Genomic DNA, 15,026 nt, shown 5'->3' on the forward strand with positions numbered 1-15,026 from the left:
ACCAACATCGTAAGTATCCATTACCTTTAGATTACCTTTAGATTACCTTTCGATACCTTTAGATTACCTTTAGATACCTTTAGAATACCTATAAAACACCATGCCCAACATCGTAAGCATCCTTTAGATTACCTTTAAAACACCATGCCAAACATCGTATAAGTATCTATTACCTGTATTAAGTAATCTATTACTTTTAGAACACTACGATCCACCACGATCTGAACTGAGCAGATTGGACTTTCCTTTCCAGAGATTATGGCCAGAACTTCTTGAAAACATGTGCGTGCGTGCGTGCGTGCATGCGTGCGTGTAGTTAGCTGTCTTAGCGACAGTCCACAGCTTCCTGTAGTCAGTAGCTTCGACCTCCTAGAAGCTCCGCCCCCTTTTACTCCTCAGCCAATCACAACCGCTCATTTGAACTTCTTGTCACTTCCTCCTTTTTCAACGCTGTCAGTCTGAGGATGTTGACCTGCTATTGGTAAGTTGGACTGTCACTCAAAACGTAGCTGGCAGAACATTGGTCAGTTCCTTAACGATATCAACCCTAATTAGTTCCACTCTAGGTGCTCATTGGTCAGTTCCTTAACGATATCAACCCTAATTAGTTCCACTCTAGGTGCTCACTCGTTAAATCATGTGGAAAGTGACTGAAAAACATGTCTTAAAACGGACTCGGACCCAGACTGCTCTATGCCGTATTGAAGTGGACTGGGACCCAGACTGCTCTATGCCGTATTGAAGTGGACTCGGACCCAGACTGCTCTATGCCGTATTGAAGTGGACTCGGACCCAGACTGCTCTATGCCGTATTGAAGTGGACTGGGACCCAGACTGCTCTATGCCGTATTGAAGTGGACTCGGACCCAGACTGCTCTATGCCATATTGAAGTGGACTCGGACCCAGACTGCTCTATGCCGTATTGAAGTGGACTCGGACCCAGACTGCTCTATGCCGTATTGAAGTGGACTGGGACCCAGACTGCTCTATGCCGTATTGAAGTGGACTCGGACCCAGACTGCTCTATGCCGTATTGAAGTGGACTCGGACCCAGACTGCTCTATGCCGTATTGAAGTGGACTGGGACCCAGACTGCTCTATGCCGTATTGAAGTGGACTCGGACCCAGACTGCTCTATGCCGTATTGAAGTGGACTCGGACCCAGACTGCTCTATGCCGTATTGAAGTGGACTGGGACCCAGACTGCTCTATGCCGTATTGAAGTGGACTCGGACCCAGACTGCTCTATGCCGTATTGAAGTGGACTCGGACCCAGACTGCTCTATGCCGTATTGAAGTGGACTGGGACCCAGACTGCTCTATGCCGTATTGAAGTGGACTGGGACCCAGACTGCTCTATGCCGTATTGAAGTGGACTCGGACCCAGACTGCTCTATGCCGTATTGAAGTGGACTCGGACCCAGACTTTCTTTTCTCCCTGGAAATAAAAAACGTCTGGGTTTCTGAGGCTAGTGATGGTGTGAGAAAAAGGATGTTTAGTGTTTTAGAGTTAAATAAATACCTATAATAATAATAATAATAATAATAATAATAATAATAATAATAATAATAATAATAATAATAATAATAAATACCTCCGTATCAAAGTGGAACCAGAACTTTCCTTTAAATGTAAAGGATCACATATCGTTGCTGTCGGGAGGAAAACCTCATAACTCATTTTTTTGGGTTTTTTGCATAAATCAGTGCTTTTGAACACCCTTTTACGTCTGAGTGTTGTTTTGAAAATATTGAACCAATGGAAAGTAGTAAAAAGTGCTTTGGACAAAACCTCTTAACTCCATTGGACCCTCAAACTGTCTGCTAAAGCAGCTAACTCCACCGTCTTAATGTGTGTCATTGAGACCATATGTAGATCTTACTGTTTAAAACATTTACACTAAAATAACCGTATATGGTCAGACATGTTACTGTTATGAAGAAGCATATAGAACAACCATAACCACAGGGTTATTAATAATAATAATAATAATAATAATAATAATAATAATAATTAAATACAGCCTACAGTAATATAACGAATAGAGTTATAGTTCTGTCAGTCTATTGACTTTATCCTCCATTAAGTTGTCCTCAGTCTCCTCACAGGACGTGTTGTGAAGGTGCAACACTGACACCCAGTGGAGGCTCAGAGTAAATGCAGCCTGGCCTCATTTCCAGCTCGTCTTATACTATAATAGCACACACACACACACACACACACACACACACACACACACACACACACACACGTTACCATGGAGATCACAGTGGTTGCCCTGGAGATACGCTGGTAGATGATTGGTTGGTTTGGTTTAACCCTGAAGGTGCTGGGGTGGCAAACTTTCTGCGCTACGAAATAAAGGACATCTAATGTAATCTAATCTCTCTCTCTCTCTCTCTCCATGTCTCTCTCTATGTCTCTATGTCTCTCTCTCTCTCTCTCTCTCTCTCTCTCTCTCCATGTCTCTCTCTATGTCTCTATCTCTCTCTCTCCATGTCTCTCTCTCTCTCTCTCTCTCTCTCTCTCTCTCTCTCTCTCTCTCTCTCTCTCTCTCTCTCTCTCTCTCTCTCTCCCCCCAACAGAACCAGAGGATAAACAGCTCTCAGTCCGCTCAGTCATTGGCCACGCCCGTGGTCTCTGTAGCCACGCCCACTCTGCCAGGCCAGGGCGGAATGGGCGGCGGCTACCCGTCCGCCATCTCCACGTCGTACGGTACCGGTACGCGCACGCACGCACGCACGCACACACACACACACACACAAAAAGGACCCAAATGCAGGACAGAGAGGCCGAAGAGCTCAAATGCAAACAGTTTATTTTAACAGAGACTAGAACAGAACACTTACTATGACAGTTTAAACAAAGATCTCACAAGGAAGGGGAGTATAAATACACAGGGATAACAGGGCACAGGTGAACAAGACTAACAATCACAGGGAGGTGAGACAAGACAGGCAAACACAACTAGGCAGAACAGGAAACACTAGGGCATCACTACATAATAAAAGTACACAAGAACAGAAAACATTAACCAAAACTAGGAACAAGGACCACTAGCCCATTCTGACCTGAGATCAGATTCATACGAGGTTTCCACTGGACCCACACTGGTCTGATGAACCCATTCTGACCTGAGATCAGATTCTAAAAATGTCAGTCGTTCTTCGATTTTTCCAAAAATAGCAGACCTACAAGCTCGTAGCGCGCCACTTGGTGGCGCGCTATGAGCTTGTAGATCTGCTATTTTTCAATAGCTAAGGCATAACATGATGCTACCACGGATTGTGACAGTTGGATTGAATGGGTGAATGTAATGAATGATGTAAAACGCCTTGGATAAAGGCACCATTCACCATTCATTTACCATTTGTTACACGAAATGTATCCAAAAAGTCAGAGATCTTTTTGTGCACAGCTGCATTCTGGGACCTTTAATATACCATTAGCTTTAGAAACATGGTAGATTCATTCTGGGACCTTTAATGTACCATTAGCTTTAGAAACAGGTAGATTCATTCTGGGACCTTTAATACCATTAGCTTTAGAAACAGGTAGATTCATTCTATAGGACCTTTAATACCATTAGCTTTAGAAACAGGTAGATTAATTCTGGGACCTTTAACCCATTCTGAACGGGCACCCATTTTGGTGTCAGCATCACGTTATGCTTTAGCTATTGAAAAATAGCAGATCTACAAGCTCATATCGCGCCACCGAGTGGCGCGATACGAGCTTGTAGGTCTGCTATTTTTGAAAAAAATCGAAGAACGACTGACATTTTTTGAATCTGATCTCAGGTCAGAATGGGTTAATCAGACCCAGTGTGTGTCCGGTGGAAACCTCGTATGAATCTGATCTCAGGTCAGAATGGGTTAATACCGTTAGCTTTAGAAACAGGTAGATTCATTCTATAGGACCTTTAATACCATTAGCTTTAGAAACAGGTAGATTCATTCTGGGACCTTTAATACCATTAGCTTTAGAAAAAGGTAGATTCATTCTATAGGACCTTTAATACCATTAGCTTTAGAAAAGGGTAGATTCATTCTGGGACCTTTAATACCGTTAGCTTTAGAAACAGGTAGATTCATTCTGGGACCTTTAATACCATTAGCTTTAGAAAGAGGTAGATTCATTCTATAGGACCTTTAATACCATTAGCTTTAGAAACAGGTAGATTCATTCTATAGGACCTTTAATACCATTAGCTTTAGAAACAGGTAGATTCATTCTATAGGACCTTTAATACCATTAGCTTTAGAAACAGGTATATTCATTCTGGGACCTTTAATACCATTATCTTTAGAAACAGGTAGATTAATTCTGGGATCTTTAATACCATTAGCTTTATAAACAGGTAGATTCATTCTATAGGACCTTTAATACCATTAGCTTTATAAACAGGTAGATTCATTCTATAGGACCTTTAATACCATTAGCTTTAGAAACAGGTAGATTCATTCTGGGACCTTTAATACCATTAGCTTTAGAAACGGGTAGATTCATTCTATAGGACTTTTAATACCATTAGCTTTAGAAACAGGTAGATTCATTCTGGGACCTTTAATACCATTAGCTTTAGAAACAGGTAGATTCATTCTATAGGACCTTTAATACCATTAGCTTTAGAAACAGGTAGATTCATTGGTACTCCTGAGGAGGACAGAGTATTGTTTTGTAGTCGACAGGCAGGAACAACTTCCTTTTCCTTCAAAACGATTTTTCTCAATAAAAGCTACAGGCTACGAGAGCTTTTATTGAGAGGGAAAAGGAAGTTGCCGCCGCCTGTTGTTCCTGCCTGTCGACTACAAAACAATACTACAACATGACGTAACGATATCATCCTGATGACTACAAAACAATACTACAACATGACGTAACGATATCATCCTGATGACTACGAAACAATACTACAACATGACGTAACGATACCATCCTGATGACTACAAAACAATACTACAACATGACGTAACGATATCATCCTGATGACTACAAAACAATACTACAACATGACGTAACGATATCATCCTGATGACTACAAAACAATACTACAACATGACGTAACGATATCATCCTGATGACTACAAAACAATACTACAACATGACGTAACGATATCATCCTGATGACTACAAAACAATGACTACAACATGACGTAACGATATCATCCTGATGACAGGATCATACGGACTTTTGAAACAGAGACCAGGCTTTCCTCCGAGGTGGTGGAAAGCCTGGTGAGGAGAGGTTAGTATTTGTATATATTTAAAGTATTTATATTTCTATATTTTCAGAGTATTCCCTGAACAGTGCAGACCTGTCCTCACTCTCTGGATTTAACAGTTCGTCTCTACATCTGGGTTCTATGAGTGGATGGCAACAACACCTCTATGGGTACGTACTGGTACTACACTACCCAGAATACATCTGGGTTCTATGAGTGGATGGCAACAGCACCTCTATGGGTACGTACTGGTACTACACTACCCAGAATACATCTGGGTTCTATGAGTGGATGGCAACAGCACCTCTATGGGTACGTACTGGTACTACACTACCCAGAATCCATCTGGGTTCAATGAGCAGATGGCAACAACATGAATGAATGAATTTAATTAATTAATTGACCATTGTGCTTTGAGTAATGCAATCCATTTAATTAACTTGTGAACTCTCTCTGTCTCTCTCTCTGTCTCTCTCTCTCTCTGTCTCTCTCTGTATCTCTCTCTCTCTCTCTCTCTCTCTCTGTCTCTCTCTCTCTGTATCTCTCTCTCTCTCTGTATCTCTCTCTCTCTCTCTCTCTCTCTCTCTCTCTCCTCTCTCTCTGTCTCTCTCTGTCTCTCTCTGTATCTCTCTCTCTGTTCTCTCTCTCTCTCTCTCTCTCTCTCTCTCTGTCTCTCTGTCTCTCTCTCTCTGTCTCTCTCTCTCTCCCTCTCTCTCTCTCTCTCTCTCTCTCTCTCTCTCTCTCTCTCTCTCTCTCTCTCTCTCTCTCTCTCTCCACAGAGACAGACAGTTCTGCCAGAGCAACCTGTCTGTGGGTTCGGGGGGTCAGACGGGTCAAATGCACATCAAGTCGGAACCCGTCTCACCTCCTCGCTCCGGCAGCGGCGGTGGAGGGGGTGGAGCCTACGGAGGGGGTGTGGCCCAGCAGCAGCAGTCCTCGGCCAATCAGCAGCAGCGTGGGGGGGGGCGGGGGGGCCTCAGGGGCGCTCCCCGGTGGACAGTCTGAGCAGCTGCGGCTCCGAGGACTCCGAGGCCGCCGCCCACAACCACACGCATCATCACCACCGCGGGCCAATCACGGGAGGAGGCGGAGACTTCCTCAACCCCTCCGGCATGCTCATTGGAGGACGAGGAGGAGGAGGAGGAGGGCACGCCTCCGACGAGCGACACGTCGACAGCCCGTCAATCAAGCGGGTGCGCCTGTCAGCGGAGGGCTGGGCCACATGATCGATAAGCCACGCCCACTCCCTGAAGCCACGCCCCCCCCCCTAACCCTTTAAAACACATTGATCGCCAGTAATCAATTAATTAATAAAACTCTCCCGCCAACGAGCGACCCTAGCCCCTCCCATAAACGGCTTTGTGTGTTTGTGTGCACCCTATAGCGATGATCTGATTGGCCGATCACCCCCATAGCGATGATCTGATTGGCCGATCACCCCATAGCGAAGATTTCATTGGCTGTTTGTTTAAGTCCTCAAAACAAACATTACATTTATCTTTATTGTCTACGAGGCGTTTTCTTAAACAAGCATCGTTGAAATACAAACCGTATATAGGAGGGACTAGGGGAGGGACTAGGGGAGGGGCTAGGGGAGGGGCTGGGGGAGGGGCTAGGGGAGGGGCTAGGGGAGGGGCTAGGGGAGGAGCTAGGGGAGGGGCTAGCGCTCCTCAAATATAAAACATAACTTCCGGTTAATTTCCGGTATAGTGTCCGTCTCCTATCAACCGTCTCCTATAGCAACCATAGCATCGTTGACACGTTGGCGAAGAGCGCCCTCTAGTGTGTGATCAGTGAAAACGCCACGATGACGTCGCCGGCGGTCAATGTGTTTTAAATGTTTATTTTGTTTTGCCGAGAGCGTGCGCGTGTCCGTGCACACGTACGTAGCGTGCACGTGCGTAGGCTCCACATATTGGGAGTTCTGTAAAGCAGTTTGGGTGTTACGGCGTGCGTGCGTGCGTCCTTGCGGGAACTATGCATAAAGTTGTGTTGTGTCTGATTTAAAAAAACTGAAAAACCATAAAATAATCATGTATGCATATTCTATTTCTACGTGTGTTGGTGTGTATGTGTACATATATGCATATCAAATACATAGACATAGTTCTATGTGGACATATATGCATATCAAATACATAGTACTCTGTGTACATACTCATATATGCATATCAAATACATACAAAGTAAAGTCAGGTACTCAAGTTTCCTAAAGTTAAAAAAAAACGGGAAAAAAAAAACGTACAATTTGTCTCAGCGATATTATACCGGTGACTAGAGATATGAAAAAATAAAAACACGAGCGCACGAGTGTGCGCGTTTGTGTGTGTATGTTTGCGTGTGCGTGTGTGCCTGCGTGTGAGCGTGCGTGCGTGTGTGTGTGTGTGCGTGCGTGTGTGTGTGCGCGTGTGTCTAGCACTTGAAGTGTTCCAGTACAATCTAATTTACTCTGCTGTTAATTAATGAACTAATTAAATCCTTAGATTGATGTCATGTTGGCAGGTTCAACGTATTTATGTAAATAAGGGGGTGGAGTTTAGGGTGGGTGGGGGGAAGGGGACAAAAACGTTGCCAGAAACATTTATTTACTCTTTACAAAAGAAAACGAGAAGCTTAATTAATTAATTATGCAAAACATTTTGAAGGACTGTACAGGTCAAAAGGTCAAAGCGGGGCGGGAACCCTTTGAAGGGGGGCGGGGTTAGTGTTTGTTTCTCTAGCGCCACCTTGAGGGGAACACCTGCACTGCGACGTTAAGAAGCTACGCTAACCGCTAGCTAAAGAGAACACCCTTGGTTCTCGCATTATTATTATTGTTGTTATTGTTATTGTCATTATTATTGTTATTATTAAAAAAATCAGTATTAATAAACCTTTTAAAAAAGTTTAAAAAAATGTAATAAAAAAAAACAATTGTACGATAAATTTAAACACTTGCTTATATTTTCATATGAAAGGAAATTACAACGCGAAGCAATTTTGTGGCTTTTTGTAGTTTCTGAGCCAGAATGTGTTTTTTGATAGCTTTGCTAATTAGGAGGAGGTCGGCGGTGGTTGGTTGGAATTAATTGGGCCGCGCCCCATATAGGCCACGCCCCTCCACCACGCCCACTAAGCCATGAAAACCATACGGGGACAAACGAATCGATGCTTTTGCCGAATAAAGCGTTTTAACTCTTTGTAGAGGTTTAACGGAATAAAGCGTTTTAACTCTTTTAGAGGTTTTCTTTTTAAAACGTGTATTTCTAACTATATTATTATAATAATGGTAATATTAAGAATCTTTAAAAAAAAGAAAAAAAATCTGTGAAATTAACATGCTTGTGTATAGCTTTCTAATATATAAATATATATATAATATTTGTTTTGTTTTGTTTTTTTCCTTGTGTGTGTGCGGGCTGCACGTCAATCATATCTGAACCCATGTGACCTGTCTGTCTGGAGGCGGGACCTGATGATGTCACACCCACTGATGATGTCATTGACCCTCCCCCACAACAGAAAGATACTTCCCCTTTAATTTGGATCGTTTCAAATTGTTTCACGCAGACACACACACACACACACACACACACACACACACACACACACACACACACACACACACACACACACACACACACACACACACAGTGTGCATCAGGTCAAGTCTTCAGAACAGGTTGTTCTGAAAAAAAAGTACCGGTCTAAACTGGTCTAAAGTACCGGTCTGAAACTGGTTTGAACCGGTCTAAACTGGTCTAAAGTATCGGTCTGAACCGGTTTGAACCGGTCTCAACCGGTCTAAACTGGTCTAAAGTACCGGTCTGAGCCGAACCGGTTTCAACCGGTCTAAACTGGTCTAAAGTACCGGTCTGAACCGAACCGGTTTGAACCGGTCTCAACCGGTCTAAACTGGTCTAAAGTACCGGTCTGACCCGGTGTCGCTGGCTCCATCTATCAGGCCAGGCTCAATGTTTATTTTCAGATAAATAGTTTGAGTTAGATTTTTTTTTCTTTTATCTCTGATTTTGATGATGTTGGAAACTAGCCACATTCTCTCTCTCTCTCTCTCTCTCTCTCTCTCTCTCTCTCTCTCTCTCTCTCTCTCTCTCTCTGTTACATAGTGTTAATGGTAGTCTCTCTATCTATCTCTCCGTGCATAACGATTGGTTGCCATTGTGTTTGTGTATTTCCTGTAAGCAGTGTGTTCAGTCAGAGAGGCGGAGCCTCCAAAATACACCTGATTTATGCTTTTATAATTGTTATTATTATAAATATTATGTTTTCATTCAAAGGATTGACGTTAGAAAAAACAGCAACTATATCACATGCCGTACATGTGTATATGTATGTATGTATGTATGTATATGTACGTACATATATGATGGACTGTATACATGTATGTGTTTGCGAAGGAAAAACCAAAGCCGCTGGCATTTCTGTAACAAGGTTTTTATTTCATTGTTCACCTTAATTAATTTAATGGTTTTATGGTTGCAACAAGCATTGAAACAAACAAAGGAAAAAAAAAACACTCAATAAAATAATTTTGCTCAAAATGTACATTAAGTTTTCACATTTCCAATTTGAACGTCGTTCATGTGTGTTGGAATGCGTTTGAACTCTGCGAGCAACACCGCAGTACTGCCGAATTATGAACCAGCTTTTACCTCGCTGAGAAGGTCCAATCCGATTGGTCGGTTTAGATTTTTCAGTTTTTCTGTTCTAGGAATAATTCTAAAATATGTCCAGTTCATTGATATAAAAAAACGTTGATCGGTGCGTCTCAAAGTGGTGAGGACCCCCAGGGGTCCTTGAGGGAGTTCCAGTCCTTGAGGGGGTTCCAGAAGGTCCAGGGACCCCTAGGGGTCCTTGAGGGGGTTCCAGGGGGTCCGGGGACCCCCAGGGGTCCTTGAGGGGGTTCTAGGTAAATGACTGACAGTTATAGAAACCAAATGGATGCTTATACGGGTGTGTCGCTCTGAGAGGGTGCAAATGGAACCATTCGGACAGTAAACGGTGAAGCGACACTTTTTATAGAGAACCACAGTGTGACAGTAGGTGGCGCTATTCCCCCAGGCTCACTGACGTATGTTTTTTATTGTAAATCCCACAGAGAAATGATAGATAAAAGAAATAAACATTTTAATCGCACCACGGAACCTTTCTCACAGGACGAGTTTCAGGCGTACCGATCATTCCGGCGCACGCAGCGGGTTCAGAGCGCTCTGCTTGGCCCAGTGCATGATGGGAAATGTAAAATTTAAAGCGATTTTAAACGTACATTTCGATGAATTAATGAAGTTGATTATAGAAATGACTGAATGTGGTTCATTGAATATAAAACATACGTGTGTGAGGTCTGTTAAATCTACAGTCTGATCCTCACAGGATAACACGGCGAGGTCTGTTAAATCTACAGTCTGATCCTCACAGGATAACACAGTGAGTTCTGTTAAATCCACAGTTTGAAATATAAACCTTTACAGAAATGTTAACACGACAGAAAGAAAGAAAGAAACAGCTCCAAACGTCCGACTGTAAAACAATTATGATCAAAATGTAGCTCGTATAAAAGTGAAAGAATCGTGTTGTAACCCTGCGGTTTATACAGGGGGGATTGTTCCTTTAACGGGAGGAGTTCAAATTATGATTTGTTTGTTTTTGTTTGTTTGTTGTTTTCGCGGAACGCACGTTTTCAGCGACATGAGCTGGCCTTTGTCGCCCCCTGGAGGATGAATGATGTCATTAAATTAAAAAAGGTTTAAAAACGCAAAACAAAACAAACGTCTGTGGAACTCAAGGGGTTAACTTCTAAACCATTAAGCTGTTAATTTTATGTGGAGAAAACACTGCCCCCTGCTGGAGGGATGATGAAATGTTCTTTGTATTTTGCAGATTTCAGTAAAGTTTCAGCTTTCTTAGTTACCCTGACGTGATTCTGTGTGAGGTCATTGAGTCTGTGTGAGGTCATTGAGTCTGTGTGAGGTCATTGAGTCTGTGTGAGGTCATTGTGTCCTATTCTTTTCTTTTCAATTAATTAATTCAGTGGTTCTCAACCTTTTTACAGCAACTACTACCTCACAGAATAATAAAATATCTGTCTCTCCAAGTATCACCTCACACAAAAATATATTTTAATGACGTTTAGAAGCTTTAGAACACTTCCCTGGGGGGTCTTTATGTGTGTAATATGTGGTTTTAGAACACTTTCCTGGGGGTCTTTATGTGTGTAATATGTGGTTTAGAACACTTTCCTGGGGGTCTTTATGTGTGTAATATGTGGTTTTAGAACACTTCCCTGGGGGTCTTTATGTGTGTAATATGTGGTTTTAGAACACTTCCCTGGGGGTCTTTATGTGTGTAATATGTGGTTTTAGAACACTTCCCTGGGGGTCTTTATGTGTGTAATATGTGGTTTAGAACACTTCCCTGGGGGTCTTTATGTGTGTAATATGTGGTTTTAGAACACTTTCCTGGGGGTCTTTGTGTGTAATATGTGGTTTTAGAACACTTCCCTGGGGGTCTTTATGTGTGTAATATGTGGTTTTAGATATTTTAGATTGTAGCAGTGAGCCCAGTGTCTCTGATGTCATGGACACTGGGCTCACTTCCTTCCTGGACTACATGTTGTCTCAGTTGTCTCATGTTGTCTACATCTTGTCTATTCCAGGAAGGAATTGAGCCCAGCGTCGGTGACATCATGAACACTGCAGGGCTCACTGCTACAATCTAACACATCTAGACTAAAACCCACATATTACACGCATAAAGACCCCCCAGGAAAGTGTTCTAAATCTTCTAAACGTCATTAAGGGACTGATCGTTATTTATCCACCAGGGGGGGGGTGGTGCAGATGTGATTTTTTTTTTTTTTTTTTTCTCATCCCCCCCCCAGCCTCCAAATATTTTTTCGGGACCCCCCCTCAGGGACTGGAAGAATATATATGACCCCCCGCCCCCAAACACCATAGACTATATTCATTGTATATTCACACCAACAGTAGGCCTATAGCAGCATAAAGTAAACGCTGATCGTTTATTAGGCGGCGGCCGTCTGGGGTTCATTTGGTTCCATATCTGTCATTACATTATGGTCAACACTCAACACTGATATGCCATTGCATTCTTCCAACTAAATATTTAAATATGCTCCAAAATAGCATATGCAGACCTACAAGCTCACAACAACACGCTGATGACGCGACGCAAATTTGTGATCTTAGATTGGCTATTTTTGAGTAAAAGTAATTCTAGCTAAGCTGCCAAGGCAGTGGGCACCCCTCGCCTCTGTGCCCAAGCCCAGGATGATGAAAATGAATGAATGCTAAATAAATACATGTATGTCACGCAGTCGCATACCATAATACTACAGCGTCATACTCCACAGAGAAAAGCACAATTTGCGCAACACCATGCGTGGCATCAACTGCCTGCTCGGCTCATTTAGCCAGCCAGGCACCACCGAATAGTTTAACTCTTTATAGTCTATTACAACCAGTACGCAGACAAGAGTAGGCTACATCATTGGCACCGGCCAAGTACTATTCTCTGACTCACACCAACATTGCAAGGGGCACAGTGCGCAAAGATGCACATCACGACCAGCCAGCCCTACCTTTTAAATCAATGAGCGTCTGTCTCGTCTGTGCTTTTCTCCGCCACCATGTCGACGATGCGTTGTCCAAAGACGGTAGCGTCTCTTACTCTCTTCCATCAAAATATTCCATATACCATCAACATAAAGGCAAGGTGTTTCTGTGATGTTTTTCTACTTTCTATTTGGATGAACTTGACGTTCACAAGCAACTTGAGTCACCAACAGTAACTTGTAAGAAGCCTTCTAAGGTTATATCGTTACGTTATCCACGACCTCAGCCGCGACATTATTATTATTATCATCTCAGTCTGACATTCTCCTGACTTGGTACGTGAAGCGGCGCTGGGTGAAACCGAAACACCAACAGCAGCGCTGGTGCTGCCAGTCTGCTTTCCACATCTTCCTCCTCTCTGACACCGACAACACTCGCTCTTTTCAGTGCAAACACCGTGGTTCATAACTTAATTTTTTTTTCGCTTGCATTATTCTACTGGAAATGTCATGAGACATGAACGGCGCAGAATCAATCTATCTCGCGCCACCTTGTTTTGAACTGAAGTGGCTACGTCAGTTACTGAGTCAGACCTTTGCTGTTAGAACAGATCTACAAGCTAACAACGCGCCACCAAGCAACGCGTTGTTAGCTTGTAGATCTGTTCTATTTGCATGTGCAGTTGCGCACACATGGAAGATACCAAGTACACTCGCCACACAGGGTAAACTTTATATAGATATAGTAAAACACTATGAAAAACAAAATAATCTAAACATTTTTTTAAATACAAAATTCAGCAAAATAAAGTTGTACAACCTCCCCCAAGCCAAAATAAAAGAAAACATATCCCCCCCTCAGGCTCAAAAAATAGTTTAATGACCCCCCCCCCCTTTTTTGCACCATACCAACCTTTGATAAATAATGATCAGTCCCTAAGATATTACACATTGCTGTGGCATTGATGGATGACATGCCATGACATCCTTGTGTCTGTGACCCAGATATTCTCAATTCCACCCAAAATCTGGGCCACTCACTCACACTCACTCCAGCATGGTGGTGTCACGCTGACATTGGTGACCTGCTGAAATATAAAGACATCACATGATGTCAGCGACCGAATGTAAATCATTGCCGGTTTTTATCTTAGCATAGTTCAACCTAACTGTACTTACAGTAGGCCACGCATTTAAAAACACCTGAATGTAAGTTGTGTGAAGTTCACAAGATGGTCACATATTTCGGCAGGTCACCAATTTCACCATAACACTGCCGCGCTAGAGTGAAGGAGTGTGAGTGAGCATGTGGCCGAGATTGTAAGACATTTTGTCGCCCATTCAGCCCGTAGAGATTTACAAAAACATTTATATAAATGACTAGAGTGGTTCCCGTGGGGCCTCTACAGCGGTGCCCGTTGGGCGCTGGCCTACTAGGAACGATGCAAGTTGGAAATGCATGCCCCACCCAGATAGTATGCGTGGGAGCCTCTACAGTGCACGTGCGTGCATGTGCGCATTTTGGCATGCACACAGAACAGCTGATGTAGCCTAAGCCTATTGTTAAACAGTGTGTGAGAGTTTTAGACACAAACACAAAAGTAGACTTAAAAGTGTCGGACAAATATCTTTACTGCACACTAACAAAACTAAAAGTTTGCTTTGGATGAATGAATCTGCAATTAAATCAAAACGGACACACACACACACACACTTGACAACATTGACAACACAGGTCGGGTTCTTTATAAACAGGCATTTATTTCAGGCATTCTTCTCATCCCTCCATGTCATGCCGTGAGAACTGTATGTTCACACAAAAAATAACAAACTATAATCAACAAATTGCACAGTACATCATATCGACCAAACAAACATGTAGAAATGCGCAAAGCGCAGCTGAATGTGACCATCAAACAAAACAAAACAAAGATAACTCTAAAATAGAATACCTCGTTGGTCGCTTATTGTGTAAAAGAGGTCCTTGATTCTGGAGTCTCTTAAAGTCTTTAGAATGTTCCTGACTCTGCTTTGACTTCAGACGTCTTTTATTTCTTGTTTTAACAGTTGGTATCACAGTAAAAAACAAAGTGTTCTTGTTCCTTCCTTCATGCAGACCAGAGTCTGAGTGAGACTAAATGTTTGCACCACCTGTTCCATGACATGCAATCATGCATCAATCAGCCAGTCAACCAATCATGGTCCAGCGTAGCTCTACTGACAGAT

The 15,026-nt window shown here is 42.8% G+C and overlaps 1 protein-coding gene and 1 long non-coding RNA gene across 2 annotated transcripts in view; both read left to right on the forward strand.

The window, feature by feature from the left end:
- The window catches only part of LOC310867300 (myocyte-specific enhancer factor 2C-like), a 50,850-nt gene extending 44,067 nt beyond the window's left edge, over positions 1-6,783 (forward strand). Inside the window, exons 7-9 of the mRNA XM_083777242.1 lie at positions 2,588-2,723; positions 5,298-5,397; positions 6,007-6,783. Of these exons, the coding sequence (XP_083633368.1) occupies positions 2,588-2,723; positions 5,298-5,397; positions 6,007-6,232 (462 nt within the window). The 3' untranslated portion in view covers positions 6,233-6,783. The remainder of the gene's footprint in view (positions 1-2,587; positions 2,724-5,297; positions 5,398-6,006) is intronic.
- Positions 6,784-10,534: 3,751 nt separating this feature from the next.
- On the forward strand, positions 10,535-11,143 carry LOC310867332. Its single transcript, XR_014569996.1, has 2 exons — positions 10,535-10,614; positions 10,660-11,143. It is a non-coding gene; the product is annotated as an uncharacterized lncRNA (long non-coding RNA).
- The last annotated feature ends 3,883 nt before the right edge of the window (positions 11,144-15,026 follow it).

This window comes from Protomyctophum parallelum (genome assembly GCF_964188405.1).
Source record: "Protomyctophum parallelum genome assembly, chromosome: 11".
Classification (NCBI taxonomy): Eukaryota; Metazoa; Chordata; class Actinopteri; order Myctophiformes; family Myctophidae; genus Protomyctophum; species Protomyctophum parallelum.